The 20,420-nt window shown below is 37.8% G+C and overlaps 2 protein-coding genes across 3 annotated transcripts; both read right to left on the bottom strand.

Annotated features, from left to right (window-relative positions):
• Positions 1-10,180: 10,180 nt before the first annotated feature.
• On the bottom strand, positions 10,181-12,534 carry LOC145484268 (putative skeletal organic matrix protein 5). The gene is made up of 4 exons (XM_081462908.1): positions 12,258-12,534; positions 12,121-12,160; positions 11,404-11,533; positions 10,181-10,906 (listed from the first exon to the last, which is right to left on the bottom strand). Exons 1-4 carry the CDS (start codon positions 12,532-12,534, stop codon positions 10,385-10,387), a joined length of 969 nt encoding a protein of 322 aa, XP_081319034.1. The 3' UTR covers positions 10,181-10,384.
• A 1,088-nt stretch (positions 12,535-13,622) lies between these two features.
• LOC145484278 (nuclear nucleic acid-binding protein C1D-like) lies at positions 13,623-20,307 on the bottom strand. 2 transcript variants are annotated; one of them, XM_081462924.1, is made up of 7 exons: positions 20,104-20,307; positions 18,582-18,648; positions 18,010-18,065; positions 17,584-17,638; positions 14,993-15,058; positions 14,501-14,548; positions 13,623-13,741 (listed from the first exon to the last, which is right to left on the bottom strand). In XM_081462924.1, exons 1-7 carry the CDS (start codon positions 20,272-20,274, stop codon positions 13,671-13,673), a joined length of 534 nt encoding a protein of 177 aa, XP_081319050.1. In that variant the 5' UTR covers positions 20,275-20,307; the 3' UTR covers positions 13,623-13,670. The 2 variants fall into 2 exon arrangements, with proteins under 2 accessions (XP_081319050.1, XP_081319049.1); XM_081462923.1 differs by lacking the exons at positions 13,623-13,741; positions 14,501-14,548 and having other exon boundaries at positions 14,588-15,058.
• Between the last annotated feature and the right edge of the window lie 113 nt (positions 20,308-20,420).

The raw sequence follows: 20,420 nt of genomic DNA on the forward strand, positions 1-20,420 counted from the left end.
ATTGCATTTTATTTATATTTTTTTACATACTATATTTTCTCCTAAGCAAAACAAAAATGTTTCACTGTTAGAAAAGAAATTACTGCTAGAATTCAACAACATACATGCAGCTTGGCCAAAATACCTCGCTTTGACAAATTAAAGTTTTTCTTTTTCATGCCTTATTTAAGCAGCCTCTCCGTAATTAAGAACGTTCTCCTCGTACTTTTTTTTTCGTTAACGTTGTTCAAGGAACTTCTAGAGAACTAGAGGAGGTGGGTGATTAATTCGAAGCTTGTTTTATCCTTCAAAATTTCGATATCATTTTTTTAAAGGAAAGAATATTGTAAAATAACAACAAAAGTAACTTCTAGAACTGCTGTCAATATATCGCTTGTGTACAATAAAGATGCAAGGGTCGATTTTGACCTGATGGACCAACGACAAAATTCTTCCTGTCAACGCTATTGATAGTGATTTGACGTTCATTAATGCACCCGGCCGTCCGCGGAAAGGACAAAATCGACAATGATACTTGCTGGTAGACTTCAAGGAAAAAAGTTAAGAAAAAATTCTACTTCAATCATTCAAGAAGAATTTCCATTAGTATATTACGTTCATGAGCCAAACAAGCCAAATATCGTAAATGATCTATATTTGTTTGTGGTTTTTTGGTTGTGATTTAACAGTAAGCCAAAACCTAGCCCTTTTTTGTTCAACCCCTAAAACAAAGAAACGACAACATTGCGCAATTTTAAACGGTAAACAATTTTAAAACCAAATTCCGCTTAAATCGACCACCAGGAATTTCTATTGACAATAGGTTAATGGGGCAAACAGCCCAAATATCGTGAATAATTTACATAATTACATTGTGGTTTGACGCTAAACCGAAACCTATATGTCTTTAGTATTGAATTGGAGCAAGATGTCTCCTCCTTTGTCACTAAAACAATGTTAATGGTGTTAAGGCAATGGAATACAAATATAATTTGCTGACCTTGAAATCCTACCAGCTGAAATTTTATTTTGGAAAGAGACCGATTTGGTTCTTTGCCAATTAGTCTAAGTAATCACATGAAAACGAATGCAATTAAGAACTTACACTACGAGTGAAATTTGAAAATTGTCTCAAAATTGCGTGAGCTTTTAGGCGAGAACAAGGTAAATAAATTTTCAAATATCACGAGTAGTCAAATCCTTAATTGTGCCCGCGTTCACAGAATTGATCGTGTATGACATAACTGGGAAAAAAACAAACAAACGCGCCTCTATCAATTTGCACTGTAGTGCAATTTTTTAAATTTCCCTTCCCTCGTCCAATAACGGGAAATTCATTTTGTCATGTTGTGCTGGTTTTAGAATCAAAGAGGAAAATTTTAATAAAACTAAGTCACTTTCTAAGATGAAATATCATCGAGCTATAAAGCGAACAACCCATTAGGGACGCTTTCCTTATCAATCTTCATAAGTATTAATTATTTCGATCAAATTTGGCCTCTTGTAAGGAAAGAAGACAGGAAAAAAATACATAGCGTGTATTGTTGTAAGAAAATGAGTCTTAAGAAACGCAGACAAAAGGATAAAAAGGACTGAACCCACCTTTAGAGCAGGTTGCCTCTTGTACGAGAGCGGAACAAACCAATAAAATGGCGAAGATTAAAACATTAAACATAGTGAGAGGAAACGAGAGCTGAACAAGTCTTCAATCCCAATACGAAGCTTCGCTTTTGTAACGACCAACTTCTCTTTGTATCTAAATGAACTGAGAGATTTAAAGTCAATATTTGACTTTTTGGGTACCAAATCGCTGTGCATTTTCCGTTTTGAAGTTATGGCCAATCAGAGGGTTTTTAGAAGACAGCGGATCCCCATTAGTAGAGAAGTGGAACATCCATTAATGAGCTAGATTGCTCTTCTTTTAACTGCTTTGCCAGCATTCTTTTTTCGTTATTGACAGTAAACAGGCAAGTATTTTTTTCGAAAGAGGGTTAACGAAACTCCTCCCTGTTAAAATTCTTAACAGTATATCACATTTCAAGGTATTTTTCATCTCGAAAAGCAATAAAAAAAACCTGCTGGCGTTTTTTTTTTCGAGAAAAAAATCAATAGAGTTACTGTGTGTTTTAGTAAAATCAACTAGAGAGAACGGCTGTTCAAATTCTTCCAACTATAGCTAAGCTTAAGGCAACAAACCAGTAAGGAGAGTGTGTGTGTGTTGACATCGGGGAATGTGAATCGTCCATAAAATGTAAATGAGTACTTTTTCCGTTCCTTCTGCTTATAGGAAATTTAGATTCACCTAGTGCATTAGTGCAAAGCAAAGCTTTTACATGAATACGACGTAAACGCATTAGTCGGTAACCGTTGCCAGATTTTAACTCAACTATCAATTATTTATTGGTATATTGATGTCTTAGCTATAGCCCTACATCTTGTACGTTGTGGCAAAATCTCCAGGATTATTTGTTGTTTGTTGTTGTTGTTTGTTTGTTTGTTTGCTTTTTGTTTGTTTATTTTTATTTAGTTTTGTTTTGTTTTTTACTTGTTTTGATTTGTTCATTTGGGATTTTGTATTTGTTTTTTGTTTGTTTGTTTGTTTGTTTTGCTTGTATTTGTATACCTTTATTGTGTATTTGAACCACTGTATCCACAGTAAAGGTATTAATGCCGGTTATGTCACCCTCATAATACTATCCGACCAAACTGGGAAAATGATATATCGTGGAAAAGGTAGTTGAAATCAGGAGATGGTTCTCTAAACCACAATTTAGAATTACTAGATCTCATTTCATATGAAACGCTTGAAGATTGTCTTGAGGTGCCACCAAACTTTCATGAATAAGATAAGAAATATACAGTACATTTTGAGCTCGAACTCAAAGTAGGATACAAAAGGGAAGGAATGACACCTTTTCGCTGGAGCATGTCACGCTGCAGAAAAAGAAAAAGAAAAAGAAAAAAAAAACACTTGGTGTACAGGGTACGAGGCCTCAGCCGACTAAACCACATTGTTTCCGAGGCCTTGTCCACTCAGGGTTCTTGCAAAAGAGAGAATAATATTGTTATTTATATCTAGCGCCTTCCCCAACCCCAGCTACAAGGTTTAGCACCAGTACCTGCAATTTCCCCTGATAGATTTCAACGTTGTATTGGACGAAAGAGGGGGCAACAGCAACGCATTTAAAAGGGGCGACAGCAGTGCTTGTTCAAACTTCATTATAAAACGCAGGTAATTCATTGCATTAGTCAGTGTCTCAAGGTGTTTTGTATGGAGGCCCGTTCTGGTCAAAATGGTGCATTTAATTTTTAACTGTGTATGAATTAATTCTACACTCTGGTAGAATTATTACTCAGGCTTCCCTAGAAGAACCCGAGTCATAAAATGCAAGCGTTTTGGTCGCCAAAAGGGGGGTCATGGTCCCAGGCGTTCCTTGCGTAGACCATGGAAACTGGGGACGAGAAACGCGACATTGCTCGCTCTTCATGACAGAATGCGGTCTTTTGCGAAGAACGTTTTGGTTAGAATCGCGCCTTATACGTTCATCTCACATACAAAGATGTCGATCGTTTTCGGAAAGGGTCGGTCCACGAATTATACTGCTTGAAAGCCAGCCAGGTAAGCAAAGGTCAAGCTCGAAACGTTCTCGTGAGATAACAACTGAGGCGATCGCGGTATGAGTTCAAACCTCGAAAACACTGACAAAAAATAGGCAGTCAATGACTGCATGTGGCTACTGTTGCTATTATTTAGAACATTGCAGTAAAACAAATCATATTGCAATAAAACGAGCTAAATACGAAAACGTTTTTGGACTGGTAGCTCATTAAAAGCATGCGACTTGTTTCTTGCACCGCGCAGTATATGTCAATCTCCAAATTTGTAAAGATAAGACTTTCGGTAACTTGAATTAAATATCTTACCTCCAAGTTAGTTGGCTTTCTAATAGGGTGCAGGAAAACAAATAACGTAAGATTTTGGAGACAAATTGTGCGGGAAAATTAAAACTTCTATTGTGTTCGGAATTGTCGTGTGGGATTATTGACGAACCAATGTTAACGTTCTTGCCAAGTCCTAAGGAAAATATACATGGATGATAGCTTATCCAAATTTATTTCACTAGTAGTTCAAATATATTTAGCAATCTTAGCAATCGCCAATTCTTTAAGAAAACTGTGTCTGACTGCTAAAGAAAATCATGTTGTGTGACATGAACCGACGAGTATGAAACCAAAATAAATATTAAAACAGAATGCCGCATCTCCCTTTATAAATGAGTTCCTTTTTAAAAATACTCCAGCCTTGATTGAATAAAATATGCAACTTAAATATTTTTTCATAAACTGCGTTAAGGGCCGCAAATTCTCGGAAGTTATCCGCAAAAAACACAACTTAAGTGCAATGCAATTTGCGCCTTGCCATAGGACTGTAGTTTCGCGAAGGAGTTTATCTACTCGCTCTCCAAAGGAAATAAGACTCTTGAAAAGGGTTTAAGATCGCAACACGGCAAAGATGTTCAGCTGCACAATTTACTCGGATCACCACGACCAGTAAACCAACTTCGTACAATTTCTGCTAGCATGTACAATGTAATCCCCATAAGTTGTAAAAAGACCTGGAAAATTCTTTGCAAACAAGTTCTCCATTAATGCGTGGACAGCTGTGTTTCATTCTTGAACCAAAATGGTTTAAACTCACAACTTGCGATTGGATTAGGAGGATACTCAACGAAACAGCTTGAATAGTAAATATCTAAGCTGAACTCTTTTGCCAAAAATATCCTGATGCTTTAATTGTTTTTATTGTGTCCAATACGTATTTTCGTAAAACACGATTTGATACTGCGGTACGAAGCCCGAGTAAACGCTCTTAGAGCGTCTAGTTTTATTTATTTATTTATTTATTATCGTTAAAACATTTTGTTTAACCACCGAATTAATTTTACCATTCTTTATTATATTTTTAGTAGCCTAGAATCAATGTTTAATTTTGTAAGAGTGCAAAATTGTTTTCAAAACTGACAGTCTTTACTCCCTTGAATAAATTTTGCGCGTGTTCATAATTAATTTTGTGTGTTTTCTCAAATCACTGAACCCATAATATCTTGTGGTAGTTCTCTACCCGGTGCTTTTGCCAAGCAGAGATGGCGATGGTCCCTTCGAATTCGATTCTTGAGCATTTAAAAAAGAAAAAAAATTGCGCAAGTTGCGATTGACAGTAAATACAAGCCTTTCATTTCAGCTGCCAATAATTTCGTTAAATTCTTGGTGAAGTTTTTTTGGCATCCACTTTCTGTCAATCTCGACGCCTGATATAATTTCTCCACTCCTCTCTAAGTTAGCCTTCTCTGCTTTCGTCGGTACTTTCTCTCTTCCTATTTCTAGTATCATAACATCCTTTGAAACTATCTCAGATGCCAACGGTCGATCAGCAGAGCGCACTACATATTCTGAAAGATTGGATACGGCTGCGAGGTAGAAGGTCCTAGCTCTGTATCTTTTAGAGACGGGGTCTCTGTTGGCTGCGGCTCACCCTCTTGAAACTTTCGGAGACCTGCTCTGCAATTCTGCAAAAACGCTATTAGCTGGCTGGGTCTGGGGAACGAAAGGCGTCTCCGATGTTAATAACGAAGTCAACTGATTAATACTTTCGATCGCAGCTTGTGCAGTTTATTTCACTTACAGTTCGGAAATCCGAATTCGAAGGGGCCGTGGGAAAAACCGTGTTCGAATTAGCGGGGTTCAAGTGTTTATGTCAAGTATCAAACGAGTGTACATGTAAATGTGCGCTGTAAAACATGAGTCTGTTATTTCTTCCAATTTTCTCATAAACTGTACGGTAAAGTTGGTTTAATTAAAGTACAATCTCTTTTTTCAATCATGTATTATTTTGTTATTTAAGTAATTTGATAATAACTGATCTGCCTAGATTAGCCCAATGCTACCAGCGGATCAGTTTTACATTTGTATTTATTTTTAAATTCAATTGAAATAAAGCGTGAAAAGTTTATGGAAAAGTCTGCTTTTTCCTGTCCAGGCCCTATTTTTCAAGAACTTATCAAACTACGAGCAGTCGGATTGTGTCCCGTCACTAGGTTTATTAGTTTTCAAACAGCACTGACTTACATGAAGTAGCATGATACACGTTAATGAAAGCTTAAATTACTTACTAAAGTTACGGTGCATGCCTTTTACGATGTTTTAGTCTTGTGCAAAGCTAATTTTCTTTCCAAAACTGAAAAATGTTGAGTTTCTTTGGAACGTCACTGAGACAAACTGTAACCCATAGCTTTGATCTTCTTACTACCATTATCTGACCCACGGCTGGCCTCGTTTCCACACGTGTTGGAGTCATCAGGATACCCTCCTGTACCAAACCCGATTCTCGAGTCACAAGAGGCGCAGTCGTTTTAGTCATTACCAATGATGCTGATTCTTGCTTTAGAATGGATATCAGAAGTACAAACAGCATTGAACCCTTCACTGTTACACATTTCCTGCAAGGAGGTCTTCGAGCCAATCAGGGACTTCCACTTGTTACGGCCCAATGAGATGGCGCGGTATTGCCCGTCAGCGATCAGTGAGTACAGAGAATTGGCGTGCTCGTTGATGACAGTGAAGTTGATCTGTTGGCCGAACTTCATACCAAGACAGATCTTGGAGAAGGATGTAGTTCGGTAACTTAATCTCTTGTGAGTCAAACCCAGTCTCCCCTCCAGAAGGATTGTATTCATTTTTGTCGCTCCAGTGTCCCGAAGTACAATGAAACGTCATCTGAGGAGAAACAGCAGAAAATAACCTTTCAAAGACCTGCTGCTATTGAATTGAATTTACGAGAGATAACTCAAACGTGATGAATGGTTTAAAAGGGGTTGGTCTGGAACAACTCAATATTCCGAAAGGAGTTTTGAAAACTTTGGCTTACACTAGCTTGTAATATACCTTGCTGCCGTCAATCTTCATGACCGGCGTCCATCGTCCATCTCCACATCCAAAATCTCCCATATGACAGAGAACAGAAATTGGTTTTGAGGAAAACAGCCGCCTCCATTAGTCAAAAAGTGGAACACTTAATGAGCTGCTTTGCTTCAGTAATTTTATTGCTTTGCCAGAATTCTTTTTTGCTATTGATAGCAGAAAGACTAATATTTTCTTCGGAAAGGGGAAAACGACATTCACACCTTTTGATTTAATAATAACTTTTTTTTAAATTATCTGCAGCAAATAGTAAATCAGGCGTTTTTTTACCTTTAAAAAAACAAAATATCCTGCTGGCATATTATTTCGAGAAATATTCAAGAAAGTTATTAAATTTTTATTGAAATAAACTAGATTGAACAATGGTTCAAATTCCTACATTCAAAACAATGCGTAAGGCAAGGAACGAGTAAGGAAAATTTGTGTCTTGATATTGGGGAATAAGAACATCCGTTAAAATGCCAACGAGTCGCGATAACATCTTCGTGTTCCTGTTTACATAATATCTCAGTTGAAGTCATTAGCAACTATCAATTATTTATTGGAATAGTGATGTCTTACGTACAGTCCTATACTCTTGCCGTTTGTTTTTGGCAACATATCCAGGGCTTGTTAAGCCGTATTGCCAGTGCGGGTATAGATGTCAAAAAAAGATATGATATCCTCAAAATTCTTTTCGGCCAAACTGAAAAAATGGTAAATAACACGAAATGTAATTGAAATCACGAGATGCTTCTCCAAATCATAAGTAGAATTACCAGACTTCGTTTAATATAAACAACTTATCTATTTTTCATATTAATGTTAAACATCACACCTTTTGCTATCGATACACCCCGGGTTGCATGAAGAATTTACTTTTACCTATCGTCTTAACTTTCGATAGTGTAATTATGGGGTCAATGACAAAGTCAAAATTGAACGTTTGCTAAAAGGAACAAAACAATCAAATGTAACTTCGGCTATGGTTCCCTGTTTAAGCTATACTACTTTTATTGTCACACGAATATCAGTTTTCAAACATTTTGTTTTAGTTCAGATTGAACTTAAAGTGTACATAAGTAAAGTGTTGAAACAGCCCAGTCAACTATCCGTTTATATCTACCTGAGAAAATAGTCCTCAAAGGGTAAGGATCACGGAACGCAGATCCGATCTTCGAGGTCTTACGCCGATGGCTGAAGAAAAAAGACACCGTTCAGTTCTCGACTACTCCTTATGACAGACGCGACTATTCCTTATGTTTGACAGTTTAATGCAACTGAACGCATGTTTACAAAGCCGTGTGAAGATTTAACGCTCTTCGCAGACGGCCATTATACTTGCTTAGGAGTAAGGTGATATAATCATCAGAAAAAAAAAAGTTCTTGATCATGCAAGTTGCTGAAATCATAAGCTAAATGGTTAATTACGAAAGCTACCACGATAAATAGGTGCTTTTACAGGCAACGCCTATTTACCCAGTTTAATCAGTTAACCCATGATGTTTTTCCGCTAAGGCGGATGGAGCTCCATGAATCTCTTCATCTGTAAATAACACATTAGCGAATGTGGATGGCACTTACCTGATGGTTGCCTGAGAATTGTTCCATATTTTTTTGACAGTCCGTCAGAAATGACGCGTTTTCTAACTGGGTCAGGCGCTATTCGTTGACTAATCATAATGAACAAACAAATACCCTTGGTTTAAATACGCCATATATTGTCTCATTTAAAAAATCCCCCCCGCCCCCCCCCCCCCCCCCGCCAAAAAAAAAAAAAAAGAAAAGAAAAGAAAAGAAAATCAAACCGGCTGCAGTTTGCAAATGATTTTTGCATTGTATCTAAATTGCTATCCAGAGAAAGTAACGTACGAAAAGAGTCCGGAAACTCTGTTTGCAGAAAGAAAAGCAGGAAGTGGAAGCAATTTACTTGAGAAACCATGCACCTGCAGAAATAAAACCGCCCGTGGAAACCTAGCATTTGACATTTCATTTAAAATCCATTTAGCCAAAAACAACAAAGACACAGGATATGATGTCTTAAAGACAAGTCACCCATTCAATTCAGTGATTACGAAATAACGAGACATATTGTTTTCAGTTTTGTTTTTTGTTTTTTTTTCATGGTTTGCAGACGGACTGGAATTGATACGTTGTCTCCTTCAGAACTAATTAGTTCTGCCTCGCCGTCCACACGAAGGCCAATGTTTACATTTGAATCATTTCCACTTTGAAAAGTGTTTTCATTGATAGAAATATTGTAAACCTTTCGCGCGCATGAAGGCCAAAACAAGACAACAGGATCAGACATTGTTGTGAAACAAAACCAAATCACGGCCAATGCGTGAGCGAGTTTGAAAAAAAATGTGAAGCTACGTTTTGAACACTGACTTCTTCTGAACTTCCGTTCAGCTACACATACAGATCTTTGTGAGTAAGGTGCGCAAAAAACTTTGAAAATTTACCTGTACGTGTCAAACACAGCACACGTACTTTTTAACCATTGTTGACTGCTGGAAGTTAAACAGGGGCTTTTCTATTTCCCCAGTTTTTCCTAGTCTCCTTCCCAGCCAGAATTAGGGTCGTAACGCAACGCTTTAGCGGGGAGAAGCGTCGCATAACGACCATAACGATGGCTGCAAAGGTCTTTCCCTAATCATGAATAGTAAAGAAGTGCTGCAATCAATCGAATGTTGACTAACTCACTGGCGACTCAGCTGAAGGCCATGGAGATGCGCTTTGGATATGGTATCCCCTGGGTGGGTAGGGTGCCAGAGGCTTTTCATGCGCGGTTTCCGTCAGGTCTTTATATGGTGACTCGCCGCCACGTAAAGGAGAAAAAAATTCCGCCGCATGAACGAGACAAAGACGTCTGCATAGTACACAGGATAATAAAGCTCAGATCACTGCGCCACAGTTACCAAGCTCTGGGCTCACAGTGGCCTATTTAGCAACCAAGGGAGCATGGTGGTTTATTTAGACGGAACAAGAGTTATTGTTGGATTATTTTAAGGGAATTAGTAGGGAGCCTTTAATATTGACAGGGATCTTTGCTCAAGAAAATGACTGAATTTATCAGTGGCGAACAATTAGAGCATCCCATCTAAGAAGCCTCACCTTCTGGAAGATACTTGCGCTCTACAAAGTTTCCCTGATTTGTGAGGATGAACACCAGTTGCTTGAATCTCGAGGGTTGAACTCATCTCGTGTAATGCATACGTGAAAAATACTCAGACATCAGCTGAACAAGTCAATTCCCAACACACGTTTATTTGTTATATAATTTTCTACAGTTGTTTCTCAGAAAAAATAATAATAATAAAAAAAAAAACTGACAGGACCTACTGACAAAAGATAAATTGTCAATATCATTTTAGCTTCAAATTTGCACTTTCCTATTTTTCTATCTTCTACAGGTCAGTCTAAAGTTGCTATGTCAGTTTTCTTCTCACTGCACCAGGATGTAACCCATGGCTTTGATGAATTTCTCTCCATTATCAGTCGAGTGCTTTGCCACGTTTCCACACGCGTTGGAGTCATCGGGAGTCCCTCCTGTACCAAACCCGATTCTGGAGTCGCAAGAGGTACAGTCATTTTCGTTGTTACCAACAATTCCGATTCTGGCTTTAGAATAGGAATTAGAAGACGTACTCACAACATTGAAACCTTCCTTGTTACAGTTGAGCTGCAAGGAGGCCTGTGAACCAATCAACGTCTTCCACGTGTTACGACCCAGTGAGGTGGCGCGGTATTGCCCGTCAGCGATCAGTGAGTACAGAGACTTTGCACGCTTGTTGATGAGAATGAGTTTCATCTGTTGGCCGATCTTTATACCAAGACAAATCTTGGAGAAAGGTGTGTTCCAGTAGGTTGGTAACTTGGTCTCTTGTGCATCAAACAAAGTCTTACCTCCTGGAAAGTTAAAGTCGATTTTGTTGCTCCAGAAGTTGGAATCGTAACGAAAGGTTGACTATTGAGAACAAAATAAAAACAGTGTGAAAAAATATCCAGTCATACACATAAGCCACATAGAGGAGGTTGCACCAACTTCCACGACAGCTGCATCAAGGGCACCTGTTTAAAAACGTGGAATTATTTCGTTGACGAGCTCATTACATGATTAATACAACCTGTGGTGGGATTTTTCTGCGTGTTTACCACGCGATAATAAACAATATAACTTTATTTTGCCTTGTTCAGTAAACATTTTTGTGACACAAAAGGGTTTCACAATAACGTTTGGACGTCTCCATATAAATCCTGGTCAAAAGCAGCAGTTTTGGCTAACTTTTTTGGAAAACTTTACAGAAAACATATTCGACCAACCCAGTTCTCTAGTCAAAATATATGGAAGCGCTGCGCTCACAAGTTACAACTTCAACATCTATGTGCAGTGAGTCTCAATTACGTAACGCGTTTCATCTCTGACTCTTAACATCGATTGGACAAAGAATGCACACGTCATACCTTAGCGCCATCAATTTTCATGACCAGGGTCCATCCACCGCCGCCGCATGGCCCAAGGCCAGTCATGTAACAGAAAACAGGAATCTTCACAGAACCCACTTGGAGAAGGTAAGCTTTGTTGCCTTCCCATCTGATTGCAAAACAAAACATGTACTAATAAAGTAGTATTAAACTGTAGTTACAAACTATATGTACATCTTATCAATTTTCGTGACCAAATTGCCACAGATCGCTCCAACAGTTTTATATACATCTTCTATATATATCTTAATTGACCACTCCCCCAATGGGGTTTTTCAGGACCAATGGAAGCAAATGATGAAACAAATAATGCAGATGAACATTTAATGGTTAACACTAGCAGGAAGCAAACCAGTTGGCTATTCACAAACGTGGTCGACGAGTTCAACTCAGTCGGGGCTACCGAACACCAGCTACTGGTCAGAACGGAACTCAAGACAAAAAAAAAAAAAAAGATAAAACAACATTAAATATAGACCTCGTCTTTGTTATGCCTTGCTCCACCTATAAAACATTTTTGGTAGTTTTTCTCTAAAAGAAAAGCTAGCTTATCCTTTCCGACGCTTCAAAATCCTGAAATATCAAATGGCCCTTTATCCTAGTTTTATAACGTCTAGTTTGCTCTTTCCGAGAGACACATTGAGACTAAAAATTGTGTTTTGTTTCGATTTGGTTCTTTCCTTCTTAACGACTTACTTGTGATTCACGTAAATCTCTTTACACGATGAAAAGGTATCTGCCCAAGACAAAATGCAATAAAATTAAGCACAAACCAGAAGAAAATAATAATTAAAAAAACTCCACAATCAACAACATAATCAAGCATAAGTTACCAGGTTCATCGGGACGATTTCCACCAGATGTAGCGTTGACTACGTGTATGAGTCGCTGGAGGTTTTTCTCCAAACTTGTTTCAAGAGATTTGATGGCTTTCTCGATGATGCGTGAATCTTGATTCACGTTAACGATATCTGGACTGTCGCTCTTTTCCGTGGGAGCCGTGGATGCCTTTGACCCGGTTGAACCGTTAATGTCATCAACTGTTGCGGATACGATCACAGTAACACATGATAGCCACAGAATAAACCACATGATAAGAGACGAGTGCATCTTGAAGGGTAAATAATCTCTTCACAAATTACTTGCCGTGTTGTCAGATTTCTGATCAGCTCAGTGTAAATTACTGTCATCGAATGCTCGCTATTCACAATAGATGGCGCCCTCACTAAACACGATACATTTTCCTGCCAACTACTCCCAACCAATCATGTTTCTCCACATTTCGTTTTTTGTTTATTCCACGCTCGATTATTTTAAACTATGATAAAATTCGAAGTCGCACTAATCTTACTCGATCGGACGTTCTCTCTCAATTTGTCATCTTTTCTTCCTAGCCACAGTGAAATGAATAGTGTTGCCCTGAAATGCAGTGAGAGTTCTAAAGAAATCTAAAGAACCTTAAGTTTACATCACCACCGGTCAGTAACATATTGGGGCACAACTGTATTCGAGAGAGCAGCAAAACTCTGAACAACTTTCCTGAAAACACAAATAGCCCGCCGAAAAATAAACCATTGGCACACAATGTTTTACAATAAACTTGCAGTTTGGCAGGTATCACCCCCAGAATCGGTTGAATCACACTCATTCACTTAATTATTGACTGCGTATTTCAAGATTCCATGAGACAAAATGGTAATTTTAACTGTTCAGTCAAGCGCAATTGAGATGAATTAATTTACATCCGACTCGCCGGCGAAAGCGTTCCACATTTCAATGAGCAGTTTCCCTGTAACGATAACATCGAACTGTAATTCCTGTTTACATGTAACTTAAAAAGAGCTCTGCGCGTGCATTTCTCCTACAAATGTATTTTTTAAAAAAATATATTAGAATGTGTTTGCGTGATTCAAAAGTGACGAAGGTCTGAACATTATGAAATACTTCTTGGTAAATGACTAACAAACAGCGGCAACATTAACTAATATTATTTTTAAAAAAAAACTGTCATCGAGTCGAACATTTCCTGCCCGTCTACGATGCCTTTCTTCAGTATATTTCATTTGAAGATTTTGCTCCAATTTTTATCGTGGTCTTTCCGCCAGATCACACAAGAAGTATAGCTGATTCACTTCACCAATGTCCAATTTCCAAGAATGCAATGTGAACTTGAAAATGTCGTTCATGATGACATTCTGAAGGTCATTCCTAAATCCAGTTTCCACCTGTTCCGCGAATTCTCGCCATCATCGCGTCCTTTTCTTCTTGACAGAAGGTTTCCCTTCGCTTTTACGTTTCTCAGAGTTCTTCTTTGAGTCTAAAGATTAAAATACATCACCAAAACGACTCAGGCGTGAGGCAACATGATACAAAACATACAAAGTTCCTCAATAAGCAACTAACCAATTTTAACTGAGTGATTATAACTATTATGTAAACTAATGACGACATTTCAACCATCACACACCTCGTACAACTAAACAAGACAAGTGGATAAAGACGACCAGGTTCTAGCAAACATCACAATAAGTTATTTTTGGACCCTCAATTATCAAAAGTGTGAATTAATCATTGAGCAACTCTGTCAAACAATGAAGTTCGGACAAAGCGGTTGTTTGATCCCGACAGAAAGTTGATTTTAAGTCCCCCCTTGCTTCACACACACACTCAGATAAAACACTCTTGTCGCCTGGGCATTTCTAGAGTACCCAGAGTTCTCACTGTCGTCCATCACACAAACTGTCATATTAAATAAAAACATCATTCTGAACCACAATCAATGCGTCGAGTGTTCATCAGGTGGTTATTTACATGGCATGACTGAGGAGAAGTTTAAAGAAGACAAGTACATTATAAAATTCAGAGTCGTGACTTCTGAATCTGACACTGATGTGTATACAGGTGGTTGGGTGGAGGGTGGGAGTAATTAGGACACAGTAACGTTCAACCTTATGAAAATACATTGCACTTATGCAAAGGAACCTGCATCACGTATCATTTTAGTACTCAGCAAGTAAAAATTATATAGTACATCCACCTGTCAGTGACGAATATACATTAAAAATTATTTATTCACCTTCTTTGTGGCAGGTTTCTCCTTGATCTTGGGATGTCGCCTCTTTATCTATAGTTTAAAAATCACAATTCAAAAAGTGATGTAAATGATGCATGTTATGCACTGTTCTTTGCACAATTTGTGACAATGCAAACACTTTAAATGCAGGTCTGGGCATGAGTGACCAGGGTACTGTGACAGACTAGAAATCAGGAGAAATCTTGAATTTAAGCCCTCTGGCTGTTATGAAAACAGTCTCAAGTTCAACTCCTTGGCCATGTCATTTCCTTGTGCATGAAATGGTTATGCTCCACCACATTAAACATGTTCATGTAACTATACTTTTTGTCACAAATACTGACAATGGTTGCAATAAAAATAACAAACAATAATTTAAAAAAAAAACAACCACACTGAACACTCGCATGTAAAGTATCAGACTATTCAAACTATCGTGTATTAAGTGATCACAAATAAATATGCACAGTCGAGTAATAATTATCATTGCATCACCTGAAGGTTCCCATAATGCACTCTTCACAAATCTCTTGGCAGCTTCTTTATCAATTCTTGCAGATGCTGTCACAGATAAGAAATCAATCATAAGGCATGCCAAAGGAAATCACATCTTGAGATTAACAAACCTTTGTTTTGAATGTAAGTCTCCTGAAGAGCACAGAGGTTCTATCTAATAGTCCCCTATAATTCTTAGTGCTTGTTCTACCGTGTAGTAATATGGTACATGTCATGCCTTACATGTGTGTCAACAATTCCCGGGTGACGCATACATTTGTGAACATACATATTCTCAGAGGCACAATTCTCTTGTCACACCAAGCAAAATCAACGGAACCAATCACAGCACGCCAATTTTCACCTGACTATCCTCGTGACTGAACGTGACAAAGATCGCGTTATTCATTCTCTTTTGGCGCCCATCTTTGAATTCAGCGTTAACGGTTGATCGCTCGTGCGTTTTAGTAGATTTCACTTCCAAAATTATATCAAAATGGTTTTTGCTGCGGTCCTGTGACCAGAAGAAAACAGGGTGAGTGTCATTAACGAGAAACAAGTTATTCTTGGCGAAGATTTGGAGCTAAAAGAAAGTCTTACTGTGGATGTTTCAACGAGGAAAAATTCAAAGGGCAGATTAGCCGTATACAAAATTATTTGGTGAGTAATCGAATTCAAGTAACCTTATATTATACAAAGTAAATTCTTGTATTTAGACAGAAGCTTTTCAATGAACTTTATCATCACGAATCATACACGAGTGGGTCACTCAGTCATGGTATGAAATTAATTCTGGCTAAAGCAAAGTTGAAACAAGTTAGGTTGCCCAGTCAGTGCGTGCCTAAACAATTTGATTTGCGAATAACAAGTAGTTTCTCTCGCCACACTTGTTCAAACGAAACAAATATAGCAGTTCTCTCTGATCCCAGTCAAAGTTCTTCACAAAAACTCCGACGTCTCAGGCAGCCACAGTGTGCATGAATTTGATACGTGTCTCCTGTGTGTTTCAGCCTGACTGTATGGCAATCCGTGTTGATCTTCAATTTTTGTCCATCCGTATATTCCTTTGTGTTAACTCTATTATTTAAATGTTCCTTTAATGTTTTAAGTGTCTTTTTTAATATTTCTAAGGTCTAAATTTGGCTAAAAACCGTGATATATATATCCTCCAATTCGAGAGTTGTTGATACACTGACAGAAGAAGGAAAACCTTGATTTAATCAACTGTAAGCTCAAGATTTATGTAACATATTTATCAATAGTATACAAGCACCTTCACAATTATCAAGTCTTCTCTTTTAACATTTCAACCAGCTTACAGTCAGGTCTTAATTAGCTGCATGTATTAAACTGTGAGCACATAAACATTTGGATCTCAGTCTTACAGTACCTCATATATATCGCAATGTAATGTATTTTTTTAAATTTGTTTTAGGTATCATACAACAAAGATGACGATTAAGAGGCTAGCTGTTGACACCCTAATTAGAGGGCAACAAAAGAAGCTGCAGAATCAACAGAAATAACTGAACAGCAGCTAAGTTTGCCCAAACTCAGCCTTTTTTAATTTTAAGGAGTGTTTCAGTTTTGTTCTTACCATTGATTCCTTACAATCATGAAAATCCAGATTTGTTCCGCATAATAACAATAATTTAAGCTACAATCTTGTGAATGGAAAATTGTTGGATTTCTAAACCAAAAAAGTAAGTAAATTATCTGAAAGAGTTCTCTTTTTATCAAACATGTAAAAGTTTGACCATCATATCTGTTTTCAGTTTTGCTTTTGATTCTTGATGTAATGAAAAAGAAACAGGATAGTTAATCTTATGTATAAATTCATGAAAGCAAATGTAATAAACCATTGATTTAAAACCTGTTTGATGTGATATCAGTGACTTTATTTGTTATTTTAATGCCGGGCATTAATCATCAAAATTTTGTCTGACCTACACGATACAAAATTCCCAGCTTTTCTCAGATTTTCCAAAAAATTCCAACCTATTCTCAAAAAATCCTACAAATTCCTAGGAATTCCTAGGAATTTTTCCCTAGGAATTCCTAGGAATTCTTAAAGTTATCTCACAAGGGTGAAATCAGAAGGTGAGCCAGAATTAATCACAGCAGCTGCCCTCTCTACACATGATAAAAATCCTGATTATCAAACTTGGATGCATGTATAAAATCAAACCAGAACCAGGATTTCCTGGTTTTGGCTTTTGATTTTGCAGAGAGTGTCAGGTGTTCGGCCATCCCTGATTAAAAATGCTTGGGCTCTGGAAGCAAGATTGCTCTGATGTACAAGGCACTATTTTTTCAGTGGAGGACTCAGAAACAGCAATGATGAACATGTACAAGGACTTACGAGAACATTGATGTTGATCACTCTTGCATTGCATCTTAAAGGGATTAAAATACTAAGGACTTGACACAGAGAATAAAGCTCAATTAAGATAAAGGGTGTTAATAGAGGGCCCCTTTCATACACTCAGGTTAAATAATCTCATACTTTTATGTGAACTCTGAAATTCTTAATGAGTTAGGATTGAAACTTTCCCAACAAATTCTGGTTTTAAGGTTAACATTGAACCAACCTTCTTTCTTTTCAGTTGCTTCCTTCACTTTACCCATGTACTTCTTTATTCTGTCCTAAGATTGAAGAATCAATAAAAGCATTACTGAAGAGTGCATATGCATCAAAGCGACCACTCTTGTACATAAATATATAGATTTTCACCAGAGCGGATTTCAATTGAGCATCAAAGTAATCAGGCAATCACTTTGGTTTAGATTTGGTTTTACTACGGTTTGAGATTGGCTAAGAAGTCTAAATGGTAAGTAATTAGTTTGGTTTTGGTTTACGACACTGAATTAAAAACTTCTCTACTGTGCCCTAAGCAAGAGGAATTTTACCAACTACAAATGAAAAAACAACAATTTACTCAATCAAACTAAATAAGGAACATTGAAAACACACATTTGCACATGTTGAGCATTTGCTACAGATGCAAGTTCCTTACCAGTTCAGATTTCACAGGATGTTGTCGAGGATTGACACCTTGTGTAGTTAGATACACTTCAGTATGAAAAGAAGAAAAAAATTAGAACATTAAACGTGTGCAATTGGTACATATATTTACTGGACATAATCTATGCTACTTCATGAATAACCAGAATCCAGAATAATCTTTGCTACTTCATGATCAGCATTGCAACCATAATATTAAAAAAGCTCTGTTTTTTGACATCTAGGATCAGGGTAGGATTATTATTACTGCATGGCTACATTGATGCCATAACCTTAGCATGTGCCTGGCATGAGTAATATTGTAAATGCAATATATACATATACAACTTGGCTCTAAAGTTGAGTATTTATGTCGCAAGTTGTTCTATCCAGCATTGGGAAAGGGGAGAAAAGGTGTCACATGTGGCACTTTTCTACAGTATCTCTCTAGCTTTAGCCTGTGTTGACCATACCCATAGCTACGTGTAGGTTACTCAAGCTCTTGTACATGAACGTATATGTGGTACATGTGAAAAAGTTGGAAGAATCCAAATGTATTTTGAAGAAGAGCTTTTTTTCACTTACTCCAGAACATAGAATTGATGGCGTAAGCGACAACAAGATCAAGTTTTGCACTCTGCAGAGGATTCATCTACAAAAAAAAAAAAAAAAATCAAATAACACTTGGGCAAGAAATATGACATTATATTACAAGCTTTGGGTGTGGACAAAACGTGGGGTAGGCCATGGCCTACCCTCACTGGCTTACCCTATGGCCTACCAGTAGTCAGATTTTTAAAAACATAAATAAAACATCAGTGAGAGTCAAATCAGTAAGGTGGCATGAAATTATATCCCTTGTGGTTTCTTGCATCCCTCTAAATAGGGGTGTACTAAAAAAGTCACTAACTACGTGTGTAACAATAACACAAACAGTCACTAACACCGTTCATTACATGTTTACACTAGCAATCCACTATACTGTATGTTACAAACTGGCAGCCAGTATGGATCGTAGAGCCGCCATTTTGGATATTCTCAGCAACCATGTGATATCGGCCCTTCTCCCTGGGGGGTGGGAGGAATCCCATATATAAATGACAGGAGTGCTTGTCATACCTTTTAGGGGATAAAAATGCAGTTTCGGTACCTCTTAATGTAGTGTGTTAAGCCTCAAAAGGTCCACAGCAGGAGCTTTTGTGAAATATGACAGGAGATAATGTCTTTTGTAAGAATTGGTACCTCTTAGGGGAGAAAAAAATTTCAAACCATGCCTGCAAAACAGGATCTTGCTACCTCTTAGGAGTTCTTTCCAAAATTTCTGACCAGCACTCCCGTCTCTTTTATATGGGAGTCCCCCCGGGCCCTTCCCCTCCTTCTTAACTTGCTGTTATGGCTGATTGCTTGGCTAGGGAAGCTAGACATCGAAGACAGCGAGAAATAGGATGTTTCAAGGCTGAGTGCGGTAAGGTTTGCATTGTTCATTCCCTCTGACATTGAGAATCGTGTTAGTGACTTTTTAGTATACCTCTATTAGAGGGATATAATTTTATACCAACTAACTTGTTCGACTCTTACCGATGTTTTGTTAATGTTTTTAAAAATCTGACCATTGGTAGGCCATAGGGTAGGCCACAGGGGGTAGGCCATGGCCTACAACATGGCCTAGGCCATTGCCTTAGCCATGGCCTACCCCATGTTTCGTCCACACCCACAAGCATATAACATTACAGTTTCATCAAAAACATACTGAAAACAATGGAAGCTTTAACAAAGTGTAGATATGATAAGTCCACTACATTTTTTAAAAAAATTTATTTAAGCTTAAACTTAAGCTCGAGTAACAATTATAGAAACTTATTGTAAAATTCCATGTGAACTTGAGCAAACGTGATTGAAATGTTCTCAAAGTAAGCCGTCATACATGGCTTACTTACCAGTTTCACTTGATTTTGACCACTAATCTCTATAGATTTATTGCTTTCAAGCGCAAGCCTCCAAAAAGTGACAATAAAGGATGTTGGTAGTTCTCAATTAAAAATTCACCCACGTGAATTGAAAATGATCGATCTTATGAATGCAGGCGGGTTCAAGGAAAACGACCAACCTTTTCCTTCAAGTCATCAACTGAAGTCTCCAGAAGGGGCTTGAATACATCTTCAACTTTTCCCAAGGCCTCGTGAAAAGATTCTAGAGATTCGGTGACTTCTTCGGGCAAATCTGGTTCCTCTTCCACTTGACCCGCCATCTTGAAAATTCTCTTACACGCGGGAAGCATGGGTCAGAATGTGTGATAACGAGGCTCGAGAACAATTATTTGCTATTTTTAGCTTCGCGTGGGCTGTGTTGGGGAAAAAAGTGATTTGTCAAATTATCCCACGTCGATCGAGACTGGGTTTACAAAAGTTATGTTTTAAATTACAA

This window comes from Orbicella franksi, chromosome 4 (genome assembly GCF_964199315.1).
Source record: "Orbicella franksi chromosome 4, jaOrbFran1.1, whole genome shotgun sequence".
NCBI classification, from domain to species: Eukaryota; Metazoa; Cnidaria; class Anthozoa; order Scleractinia; family Merulinidae; genus Orbicella; species Orbicella franksi.